This window comes from Apostichopus japonicus, chromosome 16, assembly GCF_037975245.1.
Source record: "Apostichopus japonicus isolate 1M-3 chromosome 16, ASM3797524v1, whole genome shotgun sequence".
Lineage (NCBI taxonomy): Eukaryota > Metazoa > Echinodermata > Holothuroidea > Aspidochirotida > Stichopodidae > Apostichopus > Apostichopus japonicus.
Genome location: NC_092576.1, coordinates 43,677,241 through 43,704,586, shown reverse-complemented (window position 1 = coordinate 43,704,586; position 27,346 = coordinate 43,677,241). Strand labels below are relative to the sequence as shown.

General features: G+C 36.0%; 1 protein-coding gene across 1 annotated transcript in view; it reads right to left on the bottom strand.

Moving 5' to 3' along the window:
* Window positions 1-27,346, bottom strand: part of LOC139983781 (uncharacterized) — a 33,998-nt gene that overhangs the window by 5,050 nt on the left and 1,602 nt on the right. Inside the window, exons 2-11 of the mRNA XM_071997557.1 lie at window positions 25,986-26,115; window positions 22,581-22,776; window positions 20,351-21,843; window positions 14,447-14,655; window positions 13,627-13,703; window positions 12,917-12,972; window positions 11,945-12,064; window positions 10,385-10,593; window positions 2,606-2,682; window positions 1,016-1,086 (exon numbers count right to left, since the gene is read on the bottom strand). Of these exons, the coding sequence (XP_071853658.1) occupies window positions 1,016-1,086; window positions 2,606-2,682; window positions 10,385-10,593; window positions 11,945-12,064; window positions 12,917-12,972; window positions 13,627-13,703; window positions 14,447-14,655; window positions 20,351-21,843; window positions 22,581-22,755 (2,487 nt within the window). The 5' untranslated portion in view covers window positions 22,756-22,776; window positions 25,986-26,115. The remainder of the gene's footprint in view (window positions 1-1,015; window positions 1,087-2,605; window positions 2,683-10,384; window positions 10,594-11,944; window positions 12,065-12,916; window positions 12,973-13,626; window positions 13,704-14,446; window positions 14,656-20,350; window positions 21,844-22,580; window positions 22,777-25,985; window positions 26,116-27,346) is intronic.

Sequence of the window (27,346 nt, the reverse complement as noted above, 5' to 3'; positions counted from 1 at the left end):
TATTGATTACAACATCAATTTTATCAATTCAGTGCAAATTTTGAAATATTTGTTGATTACATCCCTTTAATCCATTCAGTGTATGTTTAGTAATATTTGTAGACTACATCCCTTTAATTCACTCATTGTATGTTAGTAATATTGGTTGACTACATCCCTTTTATCCATTCAGTGTATGTTTGTAATATTTGTTGACTTCATCCCTTTAAACCACCAGTGTATGTTTGGTAATATTGGTTGAATACATCCCTTTAAACCACCAGTGTATGTTTAGTAATATTTGTTTACTACATCCCTTTAATCCATTCAGTGTATGTTTAGTAATATTTGTAGACTACATCCCTTTAATACACTCATTGCATGTTAGTAATATTGGTTGACTACATCCCTTTAATCCATTCAGTGTATGTCTAGTAATATTGGTTGACTTCATCCCTTAAATCCACTCATTGTATGTTTAGTAATATGTGTTGACTACATCCTTTAAATTCACTCATTGTATGTTAGTAATATTGGTTGACTCCATCAGTCTAACCCACCTGTTGCTTGATTAGTAATACCTGTTCACTACATCTCTTTAAGCCTCTCATATTAATTTTAGTAATATTTGTTCACTACATAATGTGAATCACCATTGCCTATTATTTAATATTTATTACTATTTACTTTCATCCAATTACTCACTTGTCTCTACTAACCCGATATGTCAGTACTTTCGTATACTTCTCATTCAGAAACCATCAACTAATAACCGAGATATGACTCAATTAAGCAGTTATTGATATATCACAGTTACAGTTAGTTCATCGGATGACGTCACTGTTTCTTTGCTACTTTGACTAAGCATTGGTGTGTTCAATACGGTGGTGGGCGCTAAATTACAAACGTCTGGGGATACCCAAGTACCACGTCAGTGGTACTATCATGCTCTTGCTAGCAATTACAATATCGATATGTCATTAAAACAAATATGATATAAAATAATTATTATACAGGAGATGTAATGATTACTTACTTCCCAACGACCAGAGTCGAGATCAAGCCTATAATATTCATCATCCTTAGCAGAATCAGGGAACCAGAAAACTAAGAAAAAAATAAGATTAATAATCAATATTTATGCTTTAACAAATAAAATAATATCAATGATCTATTAGTGAATGAACCATTTTGAACTATAATTTGTTTTTTTTTTCTGCAATATTTGACCTTTATTAAATAGTTGTTTAGAATTGCGAGTGATACCATTCCATCAAATCTTAAACCCTTAAAGTCATTGTACATATACCATGAACATCGCCCGTAATTAACACGAAGCATATCTATCTCACACTCCGATACAGCAGGTATATAAAGATAAAGTACCTTTATCTCGCCATTGATGAGGAAAGATATTAATCGTTGGGAAAATAATAGACATTTACTTATTTCACATACACCTGATATTATAATTAGTCTGCGCGGTTTTAATGATGTTGCAATACATGTGTCATTTTGTTTACTTTGGAAACCATCTTATAGTGTTTGTCATTACTTGCAGCGTTTTCATAGCCGTGTATTCATAGCACAATACCAGGCCAAAGGGCGGATAGCAACACTTTTCAAAATATGTGTTTCGCAAGACACAGAATTAATCTTCTGCCCTTCCTTGTATGTTCAACTAAAGGATGCAATACAAGGTAGAGCTAGATCATACAGTTGGATCATTAGTCGCAACTCTGTAATGGTGTGAGTTGATTTCCATACGTTTCTTCATCCGTCGTGTTTCGACTTTTCTCAACTTTTCGTCAGAATGTAGCAGTCTGACATAGAAGTGCAACTTAAATAGATCGGTCTATATGAAAGTTTTGTCATAGATTTAACAATTCCAATCATAAACATCAATTAAACACGTATTTACGGTCAAAATAAACAAGGTAGACTTTCCGACAAACATCGTCAAATTTTCGATAAATTAGTCGACTTGTTGTGAGAGAAGTCAACATTTCATTGGTGCTACTTTATGATAAATAGTTGAAAATTACAGAAATTTATCTAAAATTTTGATATTGAAATTATGAATTTTCGGTATAAAATAGCCGAATTTCCAATGTCCTACTTGAGCCACCGTAGTTCCGAAAAAAAATAAGACCTGTAAATCAAATCGCTTTCTGTCTCCTTATGTTTAAATCGCTTCCTACGATATTGTTTTCATTGCTATTTCTAATCAGAAAGCTTTTCTTCAATATATTCTAGTAATGTTACCTGTATGATGGGTTCGATACACAGTTATATGTACTTTTATTTTAAATAATACAGGATAGTGATGGCCCATATCAGTCTTTAATGCAGCAGATTGACTTTATCAAGAAAACCAATTTACTCAACTTGTTGCAATGCAAAATTTTACCCTGTATTATAAAACATCAACACAAACATGGTATCTCCCAAATTTTCTGACTTATGAATATCTGTCCATATTTACTGCAACAGGCAATGACGCCCGGTGATATAGCGCCCTCACTTTGACTGAAACCAAAACCCAATCAAATGTCGTCTACGAGAATGGTTCAAACTGTTAACAAAATGAAACAGTCATAAACCGATTAATTAATAAGAACTTTACCATTCACTCCCCGAGATTTCAGTGTAGATAGAGATGATCCGACGGGTATTGATGAGGGCAGCACACAACCCCTTAGCCTATAATCAGAGAAAGAAAGAATCAGTCATTTGCCATTACATCTTTCTTTAATTGTTACTATCTTGGATAAAGTATAAAGATTAACTCAGAGAACGCAATATACATCAATAGTTGTCCCTAAAGGCCTCTGTTACAACCTCACATATCATTAAAAACAAATTAGGAAGGCTCTGGGACACACCGGCTACGGACAATTCTGAAAACAACTAAAACGGTTATTTGAAAATGATGGAAGTTTTGTTTACGAAGAATAAACGTTAAATACAAATGTCTCAAGAAGGTTCTATTATGACGTCGAACCTTATTTCAATCGGAAACTTGTGACAAATTATTACGGTGGGGCAACAGTGAATAGACAAGTTTAAGTACGGCTCTGTTTAATTCTTTTCAACCCACCTAACCACCGCCCTCCTCTCCTTTCCCAACCACCCAGCCCATTCCGTTCTTTGTCGGGTGCTCATAAACGGCACCACAGTATTCATGTCCAAACAGACAGATGTCACTGATGTAACCTGACATGTTTTCCAACTCCGTCTAAAGGAAGATAGTTTACAAAATGTAAATCATGCAATTATTTCCTTTTACATTATCCATTTGTATATTTTTGTTTATCCGTTATTAAAAATATAAACGATCATTTTCAACATACTTTAAATAGAAAGTATATCTGATTTATCAAGGACCCTTGAAGGGCTGGGGGGGGGGAGGGGAGACCGTAAAAAAAGGATCTGATCAGTGTTTTATCTCTCAATTCGTTTGAATATAATTGTAAGTTGCCGACTTAATTTTCTGCATGTTAAGTTAATCTCACTATGCACAAACAGACCCATGAATAAGCTAACCAACAAATAAAAAAAAAATGAACCTTCGTTACGTCATCAATATATTGTTAAGGCATTTAACAAAAAAATGGTCGAATATTTTTTCCACAAATTTATAGCTGACATCGCAAATTTACATTATTTTCCTCTATATACTGTATTGTCAGCTTTTATGAAATGTATCATTAAAGTTACATTTTGTTGTTAGTCTTATTCGGAACGACCCAAATAGCATTTATGCATATACATTGAAGACGCGGTAGTATATCTCCTGATAATAGTTTAATACACACGGTATGTTTTATGTCGCAAGTTTAATTCGGTTACTTTTAGCGACGGTCATATCATTTCTTGTGATATCATTAGTATAGTGTACAACCTCGAGATTCTTGGCACGTGTAGAAATGGCGTAAAGACAGATAAAAAGGTTTATTTTAACCTCTCATCACGTATACGCACGAACGCGATGCGATGAACCTGCGTTTTTTTTTTTTTTTTTTTTTTGGGGGGGGGGGTTCACAAGTTATGTTACAATAACAATAGACGTAGAGAGTCCCTAAGATTTAACCGTGACCGGACAAATACCCCCAGACAAATACCCCCGGACGATAACCCCCCAGACAATAACCCCCCGGACGATTACCACGCGGACAGATACCCCCGGACAAATACCATCCCGGACAACTACCCCCCAGGACAACTACCACCCGGACAGATACCCCCCCGGACAATTACCCCCCAAGACATAAACCCCACGGACAACTACCCACCCGGACAACTACCTCCTCGGACGAATACCCCCAAGACAATTACCCCCCCCCCCGGATAAATACCCCCGGACGAATATACCCCTTGACATATGCCAGCGACGGATACGCCCGTCTTTTTACGAGGTTAGTTTCCCGCGGGCCTCAACATATACCCTGATCGCCGGGCAACTCCGAGAGCATACTTACAATTGGGTCAGGGTGTCGGTTAAACTGGCACCACTAGGGTCGTCGTGTGCTGTGGCCCTTTTAACCTCCTCCCGACTTTTAAAAAAATTTGAGTGTTTCATATATAAGCCCCCCAAACTCCTGGATAGGGTTTGACGATGGGCCGATGCCCCGGGGGTGGGTGGGTTTGGGCATTGCTCACTGGTGGTAGTTATGAATAATTTACTATTTGTTATAGTGACAATATTCTGTATTATTAATCTCCGAACAATTCCTGCTTATTGCGACTTACCATTTTCAAGTTTTCTTCTGAGTAATTTTAATTGATGATTTGTTATGTTATGTTAGTTTTTGTATAGCGCTTTATATGGTACAGCTATCTCAAAGCATTTTGAATCACTGGTCATCAGGCTGGCTGCCGAGAATCCAGCGCACACACATTGTTTTCCTCACAGGTACACATTTATACACCTGGATAGAGAGGGGCAGTCGAGATAAAAATCGGCCTGACATTTCGACTGTAGAAAACAATCGAAACGTCAGGCCGACTTCATACATCTCTTTCTTCAACCTTGGTGATTTTGTGGATTAGCAGTTTTTATCAGCTACGTTATATTGCTTTTAAATTTGGTTATATAGAAGACGTGGAACAGCCGGTCAATTTCTAATTACAACATGCATTTTTTGATTGTCATATGCTTTAACGTTTCATATCAGAATAATAATCTGATATATCAGAATAATAATCTGATATAACAGATTAAGACAATTTTCTTTCATGGCCCTAATGGGCTTTCGTACTACGGAGTTCACCAGCTAAAGGTCCGCTTGGTTAACAGGTTCGTGGAGGGGGGGGGGGGGGAGGCGTATTCTGGTTTAGTTCGGGTTCTAACCTGAGTGAGGTATCTGTGCCGGTGTATTTGTGCGGATAGAGCTTTCCCGGAGGTAATTGCTGGGGGGTGGGGTTAATTTTCCCTCGTGGGTGTATGTCCGGGGGTAGTTGTCCCGGGGGTATGAGTCCGGGGGGGTATACGTCCGGGGGGTATTTGTCCGGGGGGGGGTATTTGTACGGCAACCGATTTAACCAGCGCGAATAATGTAGCAGTCTATTGTAAAACTACTGCTCATATATGTACAGGTATTGATTACGTCTATGTGCTCCAAGCAGGTCCTTCAGTTTCATTGTTAGCTCTATATAAGTGCTATAATGATTTAACTAAGAATATTGAAGCACTGTGAAATACGTATAACAGGGGACCTTTTTAAAATACAATACGTTGGGTCCTCTACACGGTCCACCCACTCAGCCCATTTGCCCCCCCCCCCCCGGTAGGGTCATTTTGGCATGTTAAGCAAATACCGATAACACAAATCTAGCAATTAATTTACAACTAAATTATCCATACGGCTTCCCTTTAGCATATATAGGCTATGCGGCTAGCGTGCTTTCATATCTTTACTAACATGAATAAAACAATGAATAAAGCAGACCTTATAAAGTAACGCAATGTCCTATTAGCCTTACAAAGTATTGTTACCGAATGTTTGTTTCTAATTAACGTTTCTTTATTTTATTGTTTTTATAATGGGACGGGGAGGGGATGTGACATTTCCAGCAATCTGGGGGGTAAACTTGACAACAATGTTCTTGATACGTTACGTGCAAACCGATGGTGGCGCTTCGCTTAAATTGTGTCACAATGGCATCTTTTGGGAAATGACCCACTCACTAAAATATCTCTAAAACCAGCCCTGGTATTTACGCACAATAGAGCATCACCAACATTTGGACGATACATATTATTTATCGCTGTTCCTCAAATACCCCCCTCCTCCCCCTCGTATGGCATCTACACAAGCTAAGGCACTGAAAAGTATATCGTACCATTTTAATGGAGTCTTAACAGAGTCATAGCTGGAAGTGGGAGGGGGGGGGGGCAGGAGGAAGAGAATAAAGGAATCGTGGTTGGTATATCTACCAAAATAAAGCTAATTTCGATTACTGAAGAATTACCGTATATTGCAGTAATGTTTTAACCCTCAACTCGTTAGCACTTAATTGCAAGTTACATATTTAATGTTCCGCGAGATTATTGAATGTTACAACCTACTAACAATCACACGAAGAAGCAATCCATAAAACTGCAGATGAACTTCATTACGTCATCATCTTTCTACATCATCACATTACGTGTGTTTGTCTGTGAGTCGATTCCCCCATTAACACTGCTAGCGATACTACTACCATCAACTGTACGATGCCTATATATATGCCATGGTAAATTCATTCAGGTCGTGGTGGTCTATGAACATATCTTTAAAACGAACAGTTGTTTTTTTTCGGTTTATACCATATTTTATATAATAGTTATACCATATATAAGGAGGGGGGGGGCTGGGGAGTTGGTATATCAAGCTCATTGTATTATTTATACATGACCTGTCAATCGCGCGGTAATATATAACAACATATCATTGACGTATCCAGATACCGAAGCTGCAGTCGTTTAGTCACGTGATATATTACATCGCGATTGACAGGTCATGTATAAAGAATACAATGAGCTTGATATACAGTAAATCATTATATTAATAGAGATTATAATGAAAGGAAAGTTAACATTTATCTGTACACAGATGTCATATGTCAGATATACACAGTGTGTGTAGAAACAGCATGATCACTGTACGGTAATATAATAGTAGCATATTGACTCCTAGCAATGGATAAAACTATCGAGAGTATGGTGAGGCAGTCGTATCTGGATGGATTACTTTGTGTGATTAAACGTGTATTAGAGAAAGGCCTAGAATATTGTAGGTCACAGCTCCTAGTCATTGCTCTTTAAACTTTGATTTACTTTTCTAACTATAGAGACGCAAGGAGGGGCGGAAGGGGGGGGGGGTGTAGGTGGTACTGTAAAAGATGAATAAAAATAAAGGTACGGACTATTTGGTAAAGAAGATCCGATACATAAGTAACGAAATGAGATGATATGGTAAGGTTAGAGTACTGTGAGGTAGGGAGGGGGCTGTAGAAACCACTTATAATTGCAAAAGAAAGAATGGGGTAAAGGAAGTAATATAGTACAGGGTCTAGTGAGGGAGTAGTTGCGGGTGGAGAGAACAACGTTAGGTGCGGTAGATGTGTACATGTTTTATTAACGTTGCTCGGGTCCGTTGTTATAACTTGTGTTGGAGGGAATACGCTAGTTACTATGAAAAGATTTATTTCCGTCTTAAATCAATCATTTATTGTCCAATCTAAAGCCAATAAGGAACTTAAATTATTTTTCTTCAGACTTTTTGGGCCCAAGTATAGACGCCTGATGCACACCACATACTATATTATAAATACCCTGGCTTACAATCACTGATTTGGACACATTGCTTTCTGTTGGATAAATAACTAGTTAGCTAGTCATGGAAAATTCCCGAATTCCAAAATATTTCATTTTTTACAGTAATAAGCAATATATAATTGTGTCAATAGCTTTTTCAGATCAATGAACCATCAGTAATTGGTGTTTATATGATCTAGTGGTATAGTGATGTTTCCCAGTAATACTAATAATGCCATAGATGTAGACCGTCCAGGCCTGAAATCTTACAGACTCTCAGATATCTCAGAAAGGACATGGAGCTTGGCAGGAAAGTTATCTAGACTTTTTTCAAACAACTTCTGAAGTACTTTGGGTAACAGCGGTAGTGAAGGTGTATTGTTAAAAATTTATAATCCAAATGTTGATAAGGCCCCATCTCTAGTGGATAAGCAGTTTGCTATCAGTTTTATTTTATTTTGATTTTAGTTTAAATATAAAACATTTACTAAGATTTTGTGCAAAGGAAAACAAATTAATAAATAAGTATGTATAATAATTGTCAAATATTTTACAGATTGATCACAATTTGCTCTAATTTGTTTTTCATTTTCGCTATACACTTGTTTCCCTTTAGTTTCCTTTCTAATTAATTTCATACATACCCTTATATTTTCTCTCTATCTTTTCTTATATAATTATTTGTTTCTCAAAAGGAAGAAAAACAGCAATAAACAAATTTAACATAAAAATATAGAAATATCTTCACAATTTAGGGTCAATATCATGCATGGCCTTCCAAAGATTTAAAACCAGACAGTGTCTAGACGTGACGTATTTATTGCAATCTCCAGGTACTTGTTTGTCAGTAAATTCCAGGTGTTTTTATAAAGCACGCGCGCGTCTCTTATATTGAACACAACTTCTTTTCATTGGAAGGCGCGCGCGTCTATTCCATTGAATACAACTTCTTTCATTGTATTGTTCAAGTATTTGATTGACAGGTGTTGAACAAAAGAAAATGTTAAACTATTGAAAGTGTCAGTACAGTCAGTGTACATCTTTAGGAAGAAAAAAATATGATGAAATAAGTTCAATAGACTTTTACGATAAAATAAAACGTGTTCTGAGTAGAAAAGAGTGGAAATTTTTTAACGTACAAATGTATGATATAAATGTGTACAGTATTGGGTATATATGACAGGTTAGATTTTACAAATGGGAATATGGTGACAACAACACACTGTAGAGTATATAGAGATAACATAAGGGTTATTGGCCTTGTAGGTCTGGGAGGGAGGGTGCATTGGGGAGTGGGGTGGGGGAGGGTGGTGGGTTGGGAAAATGGGGGGGGGGGTTGTTTGGTAGACAGAAGAATACTGCAATGTTAGTAAGGATCTGCATCAAAATCTTAGAGATTATTCTTTAAACTGATGTACTGTGTTTGTTTCTATATATAAGTATATTCTGCACACAATGAGAATCGGTAGAGAATAACTATATACGTGATATTGAGTGTTATTTACAGTTATACTGTTTTATTGGTCTCTACTGTGTCTAATAATATGCATATATCAAGATTTGTCGGTCATGGCAGTGGGGGGGGGTGGGCAAGGGTTGGAGGGGAGGAGGTAACGACAGGTTGATCAGAAGAAGCGAACCTTAATAGTATGACAGGAGACTTTGCTGAGTAGTGGGGGGGGGGGTTAGTGTGTGTGTGTGGGGGGTAGTGTGGCGGGTAGTGTGGCGGGTTGGGGGGCAGGGGTGTTGTTAACAAGGTAAGTTCCCAAGTGTTATAAACATAGATTAACGAAATGGGGTAGGTGGTCTGGCATAGTTTGGTTGTGGGGGTGGGGATTGCGAAGGGGGCGAGGGGTTGATTAGGGAAAGCTTAGGGTAGTATAGTTAAGAGAGGTGCCATATTAATAGATGGGGCCAATTACGATATGTTTCATTTATATCACTGTCTTGTTTTTACTTTAAAATAAATGTGCATTTATAATCAGTTAATTAATAAACTAATTAAGTAAAATTTCCACCTAATAAAGAGGAAAATATGAGCTTCAGTATAACAAAGTTGACTTTTTTTTTGTTCTAGCCGTTTTCCCTTTAAAAAATTATGTTAATTTAAATGTTTGTGTTTATTTTAGGTAGATTTTGGCAAAACATCTTTTTCATACTCAAAGATGATGATAATTTGAATGATTGATTCCTCATATCTTGGTCTAAATACATCCTATTTTGTTGTTATTGTTTCAATGAGATATATTATTTGTTTACATTTTAGCTTGGGACTCCTATCTCCCTATTTCAAAAAAAATAATTTATGATGAATTTATTGTTAAAGTTTATGTATTTCTGTCTCATTTTGTCTCTATTTTACTCTCCCATTAATCATATTCCTTACCTGATGACTGTTCTTTCATTGTTAGTTTATTTCTTTATTCAATTTCTTCTTAATTTGTTTTGTTTTACTTCTACAATTATCTAAACCTATCAATAAACCTAACAGTAATTATTAAATACTAACTATATTAATAATTCCTATCTTGTTTACATCATTAATATTAATTAGTTACTATATTAATTACTAATACTATTTACATATTTATTAATTATACTTACAGCAGTTCCTGGAATCTTTGAGAGTGTTGTACATAGTTTAATATTCCATTAACTTCATGTTTATTCATTTCTCTCCCTTCCTCTGTCTGTATGCTTATATACTCTATTGATGTTATGATTGGTAGAGAGAGACCAGAGGAGAGGATAATGTTCCCATCTTCATCAATCTTACAAAAGGACCAGCCTAGATTCACACAGTGTATGGGAATCTGAAGAAAGGAAAATAATAAATAGAATTAATATCATCATGTTTGTTTACAGGATAAATACTTGAAAATAATAACATTATAATTAATTTAGGAATATTAAACTTGATTGTTGTTTTAATTTCATATTAATCTAATAATAATTTGTTTATTTTATTAATTATATTTTTATAGTTTTGTTATTAATTAATAATTAGTGGTTTGAATTTGTAAAAATGGGATGATTTTATCTGTAAAGTTTGTTTTATCTTCGCTTTATCTTTGTTTTTTTGCAAGATGTTAAAGGGTAAACAATAGGGTTAGGTTTATTACAGAGATCAGTCATTGTTATTTCTGTAGAATGAATTAAAGGTGTGTAAGAGGGGTGAGGGATGGACGGTACAAGGGATGTCAGGGGTGTAGGGAGGGGTTTGTTATGGTAAGGAAGGGTGTGTTAAGGTTAAGAGATATATGGTCGGGGTATAAGGAGGGTGTCTTTGTGTAGGGTAGGGAGTTGAAACAGTTTACCATCGTAAATGTTATGTTGTTATTATCAAAGCGTGTGCGAGGGGTGAGTGATAAATGGACCGTCGGGTGTCGTACTGGGTAGGGATGGGCGTGGTAGGGATAATTAAGGGGTGCGTTAGGGTGGGGGAGCATGCAGACTGCTTATACATATTTGATGTAATTTATGTTTTATTGGGGGGGGGGTGACATGAGCCGGAACTAATATGTATTATTTAATTTATGTAATTTGTGATGGGAAGATCAGGTTGAGGGGTTGGTTTTGAAGTGAACTGTTAATTATTATACATTTTATATTTAGGTATCGGTTTATTATTGAGGTATTCTACTACTTAGGTATGTTGTCAATGACTTCATTAATTTCTGTTTTAATTTAAATGTAAACTTAAAAGAAAGCACAATATTCGGCCGAATCCGTAAAACAGGAAACAATTCATTGACCCTTTCTGTCTCAAATTATTATTTTATACTTCACTTCTGGGAAGATTTTGAAAAATATAATTAATACAACTAAGATGAACAGAAACTATTGTTGAATAAACACCATGAAAAAGAATTTCAAAATGATTATTTATCGTTTATTATCATACACACTCTATTTAGTAGTTTATTAATTAATTAATATTTATTGTTTGTATTTACGACTCTGTCTTATCTTGAGCTGATAATAATATATCAATTTGAACCTGTATTTCCTTGTTCTAATTTAAACAATTTAATATTTAATAACTAAAGCGATCTAATCCTTCATCAAGATATTACTGTTTTTAAACATTTTAAACTGTTTTATCTAATTTTAACTTGTATTGATTGATGTATTTATTCAATAATTCCTTTATGTTTTACTTACGTCATGATTGGATGCTTCCACCAGGAGCTCTATGACTGACCTCTGTACAGACTCACTGGTGTCTCTGTGGATGACCAAAGCATCTGAACACATCACTGTAATAGTCTGGATGTCATCAGGCTATTGAAATAAATAAATAGTAATTATTAAATAGAATAATATTAATGTAAAATTAAGGCATTAAGGAGACAATGAAATTGGTGTTAATAGCGGAGATGAATTGATTGGTTAATTTAGCAGATATTTGAAAACAAAGTTTTAAATTAGCAAATGGTGAATGTTTAAATATGTATGTTTTACTTCCTGCACAGTGAAGCTCTCAAACTAGGCTGAATGGGTTAATTGGGTATGAAGAATATTATTTAAAATATGTTAAAATTAATGAATGCATCTAGAAAGGTAAGATTATGTGACCTAATAATCTTAATTATGTTGAGAAAAAATAATGATAAAAACAATTGCCACGGAGGGACCAAAAATACTAATAAAATGCATTTGTAAAAATCTCTTTAATTCAAAGTACAAAACAGTTGAGTGATTAATTTAAATTTAATCAGATTAAAAGAAACAAAAATCCAGCAACACACAGGAGAGTTTTAAGTAACATGCGGCATTATGGCTTAACAAGACTTCAACCGAGATACATTTCCTGGAATCATGAAATTAATCAGCTCAAAATAAATGTATCTAGAGTTAAGAGCAAGATATTGAGAACTAGGGATGTGGAATATTGTTTTCTTTCCTGTAAGAATCATATCGTCTTTCACCGGAATATTCCACACAGTGAGACAATATATGTTTATAACTCTCAAGGATGCTGGCTTTTTATGATTATGTTTGGAAAATGTATCGACCCCTCTACCCCATTCACTGTTATGCATGTTACTAATAATAACATTATCACAGGAAAATGTGAAGGCAACGAGCATTATAAATAATTATAATTTACTTAAAGTACCAACTATTACAAACCTTCCTCCATCGACCAGATATCAGATCAAGAAATCTAGCTTCTTTGGATGATATGACTGTAAATATAGATGAAATAATAAAATTAATAAATTATCATAGAAATAAATGACAAATTTTAAACAATTCATAAGATTAAATATGAATCTGTTCCACATACTTATAACGTTAACAGTCAGAGGTAATGTACATGTACGAGAGGCGTCAAACATCAGTAAACTGAACCATTGAAATGTTCTCTCTACTAATTAATTAGTAATAAGTACTAGAAATTAGCAGTCACTAGTAATTTAACCAATAATTGTATTATCTTTGTTTCGTAATACTTTCGGCTTACTTCACAGTCCTTTTTTTTTATAGGGTAACAATAATATATTAAGTAACTCAACACACTAATCTCTTAGATATTATTTTAATATATATAGGTGCTTGATAGAAAGCTGCCTTAAATCAGCTCAAGGAACGCCAAAGGTTGACAAACTTTTAGGAAGTCCCAACCCCTTGAATCATATCCCCGCACAGGACTAGTCTGTTTGTTGTATTCCAGAACGACTTCACCATTCTAGGTTCATTCTTGGCGACTAATATATCATTATACTAGTCCCCCCCCCCCATCTCCCCCACCTCAACCACACTTAAGAAATCTGTGAAACGGTGCAATGAAAGCAATTTACTTCATCAATAATTATGTTATGTATTATGTTATACCTTACCTTTAATATTCCTTGATCTTGATTCTTCTGGTATGATGTCTGGCTTGATCGAGGATGGCAGTTTACAGTTATGAAGCCTGCAAAGTAGAGGAAGGGAAGTAAATATATAATTGTATATATCTGATGTCATCACTGTAATAAACGTCATGTCATGGAGGTCAATAAATTTGCCTATTTCTTTAATTTAGCGAAAACCTGGAGCTGTTGACAAGGTATAGATCAGTCGCTATTAATGATTGACAAACAGCCTCCCATTAACAATTATTGGTGATTTGTTATTTTGATCGATTTACATTTATTTATTAAGGTTGCGTAATTCTTGAAAATATTTTAAAATAATAAAATAAAATAAACTAATTTTATTTTAAAATAGATGATAGAAATGTTTGTGTCCATGCACTTGAAATTCTTCCTATCTTTCGTTTCAATTTTTGAGTAGTAATTTATAATTTGTATTTGTTTATTTTAGTTCAGTTTGTTTGAAAATGATAATGTTATTTGCTATTCCTATTATACTGAAACGCACGTCCTTAACTCACCTTATTACAGTATGCACACGTGTGGAAAAATCATACGATGTGCTGTACACTACACAATCAGTAATTGAATAAAATTTTAACATATTTCCCAGCTTAAAAATTCTTCTTAATATTGCTACATTTCAAATGGCACGTCTCAACACAAGACTTGTAAATTTAACTAAAATGAAATTAGCAAAACCATCACCTTATCCCCATATATGTACCCCTTACACTAACCCTGACTACCCCTCCTCCCCGCATATTATCAGCCAAGGCCTGTCACGATGTTTTACCCTTACCATAGTTCCTTGAATATTGGTGACTTGATTCCATAGTTTATTAATCCGATCACTTCTTCCTCTGTAAATTCTTGTTCCAGTCTTCCTTCACTGATGGATATCTTCTCTACTGATGATAGGCTTGATAAACTAATACCGGACTCAAGTCTGATATCTTCACCGTCGAATCCACTGAAGGACCAAACTAGGTTTAGATGAGATATTGAAATCTGAAGAATAGGAAAGAAAGATCACAGTTAACTTATCTTATAGTTCATCCATGATGGATAAATACACATGACGAATATCCAACGTATATGAAATAGAACACACACAAGCTTAAAAAGCTATAAAATTAATAATTATTTTTAACACAGAATTGTCTGTGATTTCTTATTTTTTAATGTTCATGATATTAGGAATTGTATTACATTTAAGTTATTTGATAAAAAAGAAAAGAATGAGTGATGGCCCATTCAAACTTGCTTGCCAAACGTACCATTAAAAAAAAGCATGATATTATAATGATTTTATTAAAATAATATTCGTATGCTGAAGAAATTCAGATAAAAGTAAAAAACAATATCTAAATATTTATATTTGGACTGTAATATTATATTTAGCACATACACTAGGTATTTCTGTAGTTTTCATAATCTATGCTATTGTTTCATTCCTGTCAGTCAGTGCATTAATTCCTACAGCCACACTAGCGAAGACTCGACAACGTTCCTGCCGTGAGTGGCCCACTACAAATGAGTTTCCTTCCCGGGAGATACAGCGCATGTTGATACGTGTGTTTATCGTATAGACCTATACCCTACTTGCAATCAATTTCGTTATAATAAAAATAAAATCATTTCCAATCATTGTAATTACGCAAAGATTATATAGGGCTATATTAATTACGTGTGGTACATCTGTAAGATTTCCATTCGCCAGCCGACCGACAAACCAGTATCGTAGGCAGATAGCCCGCCCGCTTTACAATAAAATAGCCTACACAGTATGAACAAAGCCACCGTCATATCTTACTATAGTATTTTCCTAGACTCATTTGAGTTAAACTTTCCTATTCAATTTTCCCCACCCCCAATGTTGATACCGTTTACCTGTTATATTTTGATCTCCAACTTTTGACCTACTGTAAGCCTAGGTCTAGGCTAGTCTAGATCCGTTAGAAACATCCATCCTTACTGCTAACAACTTTACCTATTTTGTCAATTTAGGCCCACACTCTACAGTATATAATTTATTTAGGATAAAGTAGGAAGCTAATCTAATGACTGAGACAATAATTAAAAAAATTTTAAAAAAAGGCTGACGGAGGATATACAGGCTATATATATATTGCTATAATCTAAGCTCTTACTTTTCCCGGTAAGAGAATCTTCTACTAGCCGTTGCTCACGGTTTAAGTTCAACGTTACGTTACGAAGGCTAACACATTGATAATGAAACACTTGATACCGTGAATGTAACGGGGACACTGTCCGGTAACATGTGACGTGTTTAAGACGTAGCCTAGGCCTACGCGTGTGAAATGTATTTGATCACAAACTGTTTGCTTCTTTTTATTTTCCTTAAAAAACTAACGTTATTTATTATATTATAACCTACCTACATTTTTTTACAACTAACGTTAGGCCACCACGTCAACCAAGAGGCCTAAGTATAACGCCAGTAGGTCATTAACGCTGTCGGTGCAAACGATTAGAAATTGATACTGGCCCACTAATACATATGTTTACGGTCTCAAATGAAACAGAAATAAAATTTGAATCAATAATTTGATGAGCTTGATACATGCTATTATTTTGTTCGGCTAGCCCTTGTCTTAGGCCTACTTGAACACATTAAATGAAGTTTACCAGCATATGACCGGATGTCTATGTTAGAGTATAGGCCCTAGGCCTAGGGCCTACTTGTTCTTTGTGCGTTCAACAAGCTCATTTTTTGGGATCTAATATCTGGTTTATCATCTAGGGGCCTAACTGTTTCATGTTATTTCTACTCTGCTGACGTTTCTATTTTGTTTTACTTCTTTAGGCTCCGATTTCAAAAAGAACAAACGTAACCTAGGCTAGGCTAAAACAGTCATTTCAGACAGGCAATGTTACATTAAGAAGTAATACCTTTGAAATTCATGCAACGAAATATCTTACAGAAAAGACAAAATCTCTCAAGCAAGCCAAGGCCTATAATTGTTGATTTCAAATAGGCCTATAATTACCGTAAGTCAATATGATAACAGCGGCAAACCATACGCGGTGTAGCCTAAGTCCATTACTCCATTAGCAGTGATACAGTATAATGATGAACATGTTTGTGTGTAACTAGTAACGAACTGAATCTCCACACAGAGTGTACGTCCTTTTTACGTGACCCGCCCTGCGGGAATCTATACGTATGTCTACGTGCGTAGATGAATAACTTTCACTGTGCGGCTTTGTTTGAAATTGAGAACAGGTGTTTTGTTGTTTGAGTGTAGGCCTAATGGTGCAAGGAACCTTCCAACTGTTTTGAATTTGTTAAGCTTTTGTTGTTCTTCTTTAAAAGTTCCTTCTACTGTATCAAATTACATGAAACTTTGGTAAATTATATAATAAGCCAATATTAGTTGGACAAACAAAATAAATTTCTTTTTTAATCCAAAAATAAAGAAGGAAAATGGCGCTTTCGTAAATATGCATATTCAAATACTGCACTATAACAACTGTTTGGTGCAGGAAAGAGGGCGCACTTCCTAAACAAATGTTGCAGGTTCCAACTGATTTTCTAATTAATAATACTTTTGAAACGTTTGGAGATAAATGATCGGTCCCCTATCGTGTTGTTTCATAGTCTACCATACATTCTTGACAGTGTCATCACAAAGGTAAATGCTGATTTTTCTTACGCAAATTATCACGTCACTATGTCATATCGGGGGTGTATGTTTCTGATTTGTCATGCAGTGGCGTAGCTACGGGGGAGGGGGGCACGGGGGGCACGTGCCCCCACGACAAAGCCGTGACCCCCCGGTGCCCCCCCCCCCAGAGGGAAATTGGCCCAACTTTTGACATTTCGATCACCAAACATCGCCCTTTCCAGGCAAGTCCAGCGCCGCAGCCCTTTACCCTCGCAAATTGTAATCTATATACCTTCCCGAAGTTAACATCAGCCGCATGCGAAAGGAGTTTTTCGACTCTAAAACTCATCAAAACTCTCGTCAGGAATTCCATGGCAAACAGCCGGTTGAGCAATCTGGCAATACTTTCAATAGAGAGTCACCGTGTTGAGAAGTTAGATCTGGACTTGTTCGTGGACAAATTTGCGAACGGGCACAATAACAGGAGAATAGCTTTCATCTGATCTGAACAGTGTTCAGCTTGGTAGATTTATCACTCACATCGACAAGTCCTCCGGGGTGTGGTAACTAGTACAAATATAAAGCAGTTATGTTTGCTTTTAAACAGTTTTAACACTTAGCTGCATGTGTAGTTTGTTAACACATGCAGCGGCGTAACGCCAATGGGCTCGGACGGGGCAAACCCAGGGGCCACCGACCAGAGGGGGCCCCGCTGCACTGATGTACAGAACTTAGACGAGGGGTACCCTTTTTTTTCTTTTTTTCTTTTTGAAACGGCACGTTTTCGTTGGAAAAGAAACTATAAACGAGACAATGGACATATTTTTCTGTGCGTGAATACGTTCGTCAGAAATCATTTGCCCCTGCAACTGCAAATCTCGTATCCTTCTTTCCGCACGACTGACTCAAGAGCCTGAGGTACACACTGGAACTTGATAGGCTACGCTGGTACATATTATAGCGCAATAGCGCCTCTAATTTCAATGAATTCGCTCTCGGTCAGGGTTGCCACATGACATTGGCCTATAACTGGCAAAATGACACAAATTTGGCATATTTTGAACCCATTTGGCTGATGCTTTCCTCAGCTATCGGCCAAATCGCCGATGCCTAAGATTTGTGTGTGGATTTGTATGTTACCGTATCAGACAGTAAATCGAATTTGGCATATTTTCCACCGTTTTGCTGATATTTTGCCCAAATTTGGCCGGTAAAATACTAGGTACGAGTTTATGTTAATTGGACATTGGTCATTTGGTCTTATTGTCCTTTCAATCTCTTAATGTATTCTAGCTTTGCAACACATTTTTTCATGTTCCCAGTATGACAGACAAGGCGGACCAAACATGTGTCAATGAACGCAGATTTTCCCCAAAATCTCAGTCAATAAATCACCACGAAATGTTCCATATACGGCTTAGATTGCACCAGAGAGCCTGTAGAACCCCAGAGCTTCCAGGGCCCTAAGGCGGGCCCTTGACCCACGCCTTTGGGACTTCAAGCTCCGCGCTCGTGATGTGCGCTGCGCGCAAATCGGTTGATTCTCCGCAGCAGCCAGGGGGGCCCTTCCTTCCCTGGACCCAGGGGCCCCCAGACTCATCGTTACGCCGCTGAACACATGTAAAACAGGAGAATCCAAACAAAGAAATAAAAAGGATGTTCAGACTTTCGGAGATATGTACCAAATATTCATAGGAAATTGCTACTCTCATGTGAAAGTGAATGAACAAAACATTAAGATCATTGGTAATTTTTTAAAAGGTATTGTCTCTCCAGAGGGAATGTGCTAACGACGAATTTTGCACATGGACGTCAGCAGGTTCGATTCTCGAAGAAGTGGGGAAGGGGGGGGGGTGACGTCATTGCGGTAACGGCACATAGAGTACAACAACTCTATGGCCCCTACAGGCCCCCGATTGCAGGAAATGGGCCGTTTGATGTACACTGAAATTGATTATATATTGTGACCTCATGTTCTCGAAATATGAACTGTGAGAAATGTTTTCTGAGAAAAGCATTTTTCTAACTGCCAAAGAGGGATGACCACTCTTCGCGGAACTTTTTGCTAGGGAAATTTGTGACCCCCCCAGGGAAAGTTTGTGACCCCCCAGTGCCTTCCTGCTAGAAAAATCCTGGCTACGCCACTGGTGTCATGGGGTCTGTAACTAGTAAAACAGTGATACTCTCGGCTGCGTATGATTTCAAGCCCAATTATCTCTATCTTGTCACATCTCTCCTATCGTGTTTGTTTCATAGTCTACCATGCATTAAAGAAGTGTCTTCATAGTTAATGCTAATATTTCTTAGGCAAATGATGACGTCACTATGTCTTATCGGGTATATTTTCTTTGTGTGTCGTTGGGTGTGTAAATATTAAAAAAACAGTGATAACCTCGTATGCGTTAACGGGGGATCGTGTCACATTTGTGTTAATCACGACTCACTCAGACACCGACAATTGGTGAATAAATAATATCATCTCGGTCAGATTTTTAGCCTTAGATCAAGTATAATATCCGTTGTTTATAATGGACACGTAATACTGCAATGTACCAAATGGTTAGGGTTGCTTGTATGCATGTTATCAATGCCATTTATCTATGTCTTGTCACATCTCTCCTATAAATTATTTCTATGTTGCTTTAATGATGTTAATACTGACATGATATATGTGTCTGTTGTATTGTATTACACTGTCTGTACATTTCATCAGACTATAACTCAAACTGTAATCACAAATGTGTAAGGAAAAAACATATATTTACCTGGTCTCTGTAACATTGTGTAGTACACCTCGAACTAGTTTAAACATGGTGACAGCATGTGGTGAGTCTGCTGTGGGAAACTTATGCAATGACCAATGGAGTTAGTCTCATGACATATTATGACGTCACCAGGTCATCAACTGAAACGGTTCACGCATTCCCGTAACCGTATTAATATAACATACTAAATTGTTAGTTAAAACAAGCAAACACAATCTTTTCAATAGTGGAAGTTGAAAAGGTTTAGTCTCAAAACGGAGTTGCATTATAAACGCTTAGCGTACGTCATATGTACATATAATAACTTACGTCATGACTCGATGCTATCTGTAGTAGCTGTACTGTAGACCTCTGTAGCAGCTTGCTGTCTTCCCTCCTGATTTTAACTATTTTAGAGCAGAGCTCCCTAACGGTCTCCTTGATGTCATCAACGCCACCAGATTTCTCCAGGATACAGAGGATTGCAAACTTATCGCCATCTTTCCTGCTCTTCAGGTAGTCGATGATTTTACTTCCAACTGAACCACATGCGAATCGATACAAGTACTGTAGGTCAAACGGATCCAGGTATCTGAGAGCACGTGATAGTTCAGCTGGAGTCTTGGCCTCAGAAACTACATCTATGAGGATGTATGATGCATACCATTCACAGAATAGTTTATGATAAAACCTGACCATGATCTTCATCTGTCCGTCTGTAGCAACAAAGACTGATTCTTCTACTAAGATGCCTATTGCCACATAATGTGCATATAATGCTTGACCAAGTCGTTTACACATGACATCTCTCTCCCACAGAATCTGTTGTTGTTCTTTGTTGAGTCCCTCAAACGCTATTTGACAGAGTTCTTCATAATGAGTCTCGAATCTAATCATGTATGGGTAAGTGTTTTCATCCAAGGATTTGTTCTTCTGGTGATTGTGGAAACATTTGATCATGTACATGAAGAAGTCAGTGAGAGTGTTAAACTTTTGGAAAATATCACTTTCATGAGTCATGTGAGAAAACATGACGAAAAAGAGAGGAACCTGACAGAGGTCATCTAGGAGGGCATTCTCTTTAAGAGCTCGTTTGATTTTATCAATTGCAGCTTCGTCGTTTGGTCCGGTTACAGCTTTACGGATGTACTCATCTCGAGAGATCTCATCAAACCCAGTCAACTTTACTCTCTTCGTTTTTGATTTGGAATAGTCCTTTGGTAGATATCTGGTTGTCAAGGTAACATCCACATCTTGCAGTTTCGTGAACCTGATGATTTGTCCTACGTCATTTCCTGCGTCATTGTCTCTGTCCGGATATTCGTCATAACCGTCCAGTATAATCACAGTCGACGAAAATGATTCCATTATTTTGTTAACGTCAATTCTTCGAATACGAGGTTCCTTAGACAATAGGAACATTTTGATAGCTCGATCTATTTTTTTAATGTTACCCATCTGCCTTAACTTGAGAACGATCAGATTCTCTACCCCATAGAGGGGGGAATCTTTAACCCCATTACACCAATCATATGCCAGTTGCAGTGTCAGAGTTGATTTACCATACCCAGGTTCACCCTCTAATATACGTCTGGTTGTTCTCAGCTCAGAATCAGTAAATATATTCTTGTATGATTTTAACCGTCTCCATGATTCATCCTGTTTAAGGAATCTTCCATTCCCAGCGAGTACCTGTATACCGCCCTCGACAAATACCCTGTCTACACAGTAGAGTCTGTCTTTGATGTAAGGAACGGGTTGTACAGCGTCATACTGCTCTTTGTAAATATTCTTCAGGGCAGCGAGGTAAATTTTCTTCATTTCTAAAATAAGAATGATAACAGACAGTGATATTAAACTATAATATTCAATTAAGCGGCATACATCGTTTTGCTTTCAATCGATTCGATTGAGAAAACAATATTTCTGAGATAGCACGACTCGCAGCGTGAGAATGAAACATGGACGGGCAATTTCTTAGTGATTTGTTAATAAATTGCCACAGAATATAAATATGGACAAATACAAATATAATATCAACATTTAAATATTAAGAAGTTTTAACTTACTCGAAATGGTTGAACAATAAATTTTTACTCCCGCAGATATCTGAGAATTAACAGTTTCTTATATGGTGCTTACCATAGAACGCGTGTAAAGTCTTACTTAAATTATAAGTATATCATCGGTTTAAACGAAACTATCTCACCAGACAGTTTATAACGTTATAATTAATCAACCAATATAAAACAATTTATAATATCAATGAATAACTAAATATATTGCCAATGTCGGAAAAGATTGTCTTTGCAACGTATTAATTATGACGTCAGTGGTTTCTTCAAAAGTGTTGAAAGTGCAATGACCGTTAAAACATAGTATTTGCAAGCTGATAAGACCCACCTGCGATAAATGACGAAAAGGGAAGAACACTCTACAATATTATAATAACTGATTAATTATCACTGAGGAGGGTTTAAGGGACAGAAACATGATTATTTCTCAGATCCCCTTGAATTTGTATTTATTAATAACAGGACAGAAACTTGATTATACTGACCCTCCATACTGAGTGATTGACTCTCTGGTGACGTCATTGGAGGAGAAGCAGAAGGAACAGGAGGAGTAGAAGGAGGAGGAGGAGGAGGAGGAGAAGGAGGTCGATTAGTGCTTCTACTACTGTGGCCAGTCTGTTTTGCTGCCGGACTTTTCGATTTTCCGTGACGATTACCCATAATGCACCCTCGATATTAGATCTAGTATAATAAATGAATAAAGAAATTAAAACGAATAAATAAGAACTCAATTAATCACTCGATTAAACCCTTGGATTGTTCAGAACAAATATGATTATTTAATCATATTTAATATATGTTTATCTCTCCTTTCAGTTTTACAGCATTTACATAATTGATGAATAAAATAAATCAGGAGGAAATAACTATCATGGGAAATAGTGAAGCGCCTTTAAATAACTAATTAAATAATACTGTAATTTAATATATGTTTATAATTACTTCAATGTTAGTACCATCTTTGACAATAACTCCCGTCAAAGAACATTAAACGATCAGTAACTACACTAGAACAACTATCGATTCACGCATTTTATATTTGAAAGGAATACAATCATGGAGCTATAAACGATAGCTCCATGATACAATGTAGACTAGTGAGACTCTTCTCATACATGGTCCTTCCCTCCCTATCCCATTCCACCCCGGTCATGTAGCTAACAGTATGATTAGGAGGGAGGTTCGAGAGAGGAAAGCAAATTGACCAACTCCCAAAGAGTATTTAAAGAAAAAAGGAAAAATGCTACTGCATTGAATAAAACCATCTCGTTATCTTGTCTAATAGAGAAGAGCACACTATACCTAAGTTGGAAAATTGACTAAAATGTACACAAGTACTTTATTTCCTTATTTCCTTATATGATTGTAATTTTTAATGTAGGTAAAAAGTTGCGTTAGATACTATCCGCATTCTAACCAGGTACAGCTGGTTACGCGCCATATAGAACAAACAATTAACGACAACAATTGTTTGGCAAAATTCAAATTCCAGACACTTATAAAAATTGTCACATGACAATCCTCACCAATAAGGACGAGTTCTCAAAACGAAACTTTACTTTACAATATCACAAAAGGTAATTTACCAAAGTTCACTGTTTACACACTAATACATTATATAGACAGGTGGGTACCATAACACTGACTTATCACTGCAGTACCCTGGAGAATAAACTGTGTACAGAAACTAAAAATAGAGTATTACTTAGACTTGAAGGCTGACCTTTAACTCATCGAGTGTGTATGTTAAATTTAACGACCACAGTCGACATATATAAAAGAAGAGTAAATGACGTGCACACAGTAAATTACTTAGTATATATACAACCCAAAATTCAAACGTTTCTCAGGTTGAATAAAATACATGCACATCCCTTCATCGATTAATATATTTGATTATGTTTGTTAACATATTTGCGGAATATTTGTTGAATAAATTGAGATGGAAAAAAATAATTAGAAAATAATTTTCATATCCCTTTATAATAAACGAGCAAAAGTGAAAGCAATTGACTGTTCATTCTTCGGATTTGTAAGTGTTTCTGATCCGCAAGTTGTAAATACCGATTGCTGAAATATGTATACTTACGTCAGATTAAATCCGGAGTAGAAATAAATGCTACCTTTAATCCATCTCTAGGACAAAAGTGTGGCCAAAGTTTGGACATGTTAAAGCCAAGGACGCTTATGTTTAAACAGTTTAAGCCTCATGAAAATAGACATGAATCTTTCATATCAAGTATGTGTACTGTGGAGTCGAGAGGCTCCAAATCTGACATGAAAAAAGTAATTTAAATAAAATGACAAAACTGATTAAAGCAAAGCGAATAGTTTAAGAAGGACAGATTAAATAAAGGTGAATACTACCACAGTAAATGTTATCGCCGTAGAACCCGTTAACAGTATGTTTTGCTGACGTTCATGAAAAGTTTCCCCATTTAGTATCACTTTATAAACCACAATAGAACCATTAATGTTGGTTGGTATTAAATTTGATAGTTTTATAGTGCTTTTTGATGTATTACTAAGATTCGAGAGCGTTGGTTGATAATATGTAAAACAAATTAATTCCTTACATTTACTTGGATCACAGACTGATGTTCATTTGATTTGCGTTTAGAGGATCGAGATCAGAGCTCATAATGCTATTTTGTTTCATCCTATATCTAATATATGATACCAAAATTGCATTGTTTGATTTAAACCGTGCACACTGGACGTTATGTCAATGATACAGATAAGGTACAAATACAAATATCACGCACTGGCAGCATGATCACCTTTGACCCACCCAGTCAACTGATTGTACCATTGTTATACTGTTACGAGGTTTACATTATTCAGACTAACTTCACAGGGAATGATTTGTAATATCATATCAATAAGGACAAATGAACCCAATGAGTTAGACATTAAGCTGCCTATTGAAATTAGGCCTACGTCAAAACAAAGGAAACTCTATAGAGTACGATTCTATTTTACTTTATGTTAATGAGATAATCACGTGAAACTTAAAGGGCATTGCAATATACTTGAACAATTTAACATCGCATACTGACTGAACATATCACTCATCAATCATTATTTAGATATGTTATTCTCTTTTATCCTGGTGTTGTAAGCTGGTACAATATTGCGGAAGAGGACAGGATTAACAGGGAGTAGGTATGGGGGAGGGGGGGGGGGGTGAGAATCATAGCCCCAACTACCATCGTCAGTCCTGGAAAAAGGGTTAGATAGGATGATTTTTAAATTCAACCGCGAATACTAAGACCCCCCGCCCCCACTAAACCCTCCACACACAGACATACACATACACGCGCCAAAAAAACACATGAAACATCAAGAGTACTTATTAGCACAACCTTACATTTAAGCCTAATTTATATGTTTATTTTTATGTTAGGTGCCTCAGAATGCAAACTTTATATTCGATCTCTCTGGGAGCACGTACCCTATGCCCGCTATCAGAGAGTCGGCTTCGATTACAACAACGCCATAATTGTCATTTAGAACTGCATTCATCTGCCTCTTGCATTCCCGATCATATAATTTACCATCTACCATCTTTGAAATCCTTTGCACGCCATTGCTATAAGCTAGCTTGTCTCCACAAACAGGCAACGTTAATTAAGTACATGAAACTTAATGAATTGTACCGTACATTTATGCATCAAGCCAGTGGTGGCAAAGGAACTACAGACATTTTAAGCTGTTAATATAGTTCATTAGATATGGGTGTACGGTGTAGCTACAGGGATAAGAAATAACCTGTAGTGGTCATTGCTACTATATGTTAGTTTTTTTTTTGTTGCAAAATTTTATAGTCTGAATATTCTGATGTAACATATACAATGTCATGATATCTTTTCTCTTCAACGTTACCTTACCTTCAGTTAGACGAAACTTGTTACTCTCTACGTCTGTCTTGTGATATAATAATATGTTAATTTCAGAGGAAATGTCATGTCTGCTTCCATGTTGGATCCTAACGAGAGTAATGTACACGGCCCGTTATTCCTGTTATGAGTACAACGCAGTATGATTTATGCAAGTAATACAATATACCAGGATAGGACTTTGGTGTATTGTGTTTACTTGTCTATGGAATCGCAAACGTTATGTTGAAAAGTAAACATTATACTCTGCACAAGATAACAACAGGTATTTCTATGCCTGGTATCAGTTGTGAATATATTGGTTTGTTTTCTGTATAATGCTATGAAATAATAATACTTAACATATCTATGGAAAAGAGTATTCTTTCTTTTGAAAAGGAAATACATTGTTTTTGGTTGTGTTATTCAAATACAACTTACATGTAGCTTTGGGTAGTTTGTCAGCTTGGTGACTGATTTTACATCAAACTATAATCACTCGATTCAACTATATTTGTTCCAATTTATGTATCTGACGCGTTTGATGTAATTTCATAAATGTCTTTGATTTAAAGGGGCAGCAACCTAACCATTAGTAAGTATCTAATCGAACTGAGATCTTTTTGAAATACATCGACCTAAAACAACTAGGAGCAAATAGTGTTCCGATTAATAGTGGGAGATATCCTCTAGTTTAAAAGTCGATTCTGGACGCTCTCATTGTGTAACCCCCACCCACCCATTTTTGATATCACAGTGCCACTATAATATGACGCTTTTTACTTTATATACATTTTTTGTTGCAATATTTTCTATTTTAATTGTTCACCGGGTTGACACTGACACTAATGTCATACTATGTTCATGCGAACAGCTTCAATTAATATTTTAGTTTCAGTATTTGCAAAATTCCATACAGAAATAAATCAAGAAACATGTTTATATGATATCATATTTAGACTTGATCAATTCTTCGGCCTTGAGTGTAGATGAACATTACTCCTTGACATCTCCCAAATACAGTACAGTTTTCTTGTATATGTTACGAGAAGTTGTTCATGCTAGTTATCTTCATCACTAAGACCGATGATGATTGTTGGGGTGTCTCTCCTTTAAGTTGATTTTAATCTCGAAAAATGCACGGGTAGGTATATTAGTTAGGTTCATATTAGATTATTAGTCTGATCAATAACTGTACAATTATAAGTAATGCTTGGCTTTTATATTTGTAGTTTGTTTATTTATCATTAAAGCTAAGTGTTAGATAGTTAAATGTAGAAGGCAAATGACAAAGGTCTCCTCGAACGAAAAAATAAACATATCACAATATATTTTGCAGTACATTATTTAAAGAATTGAATGGTAAATGACGA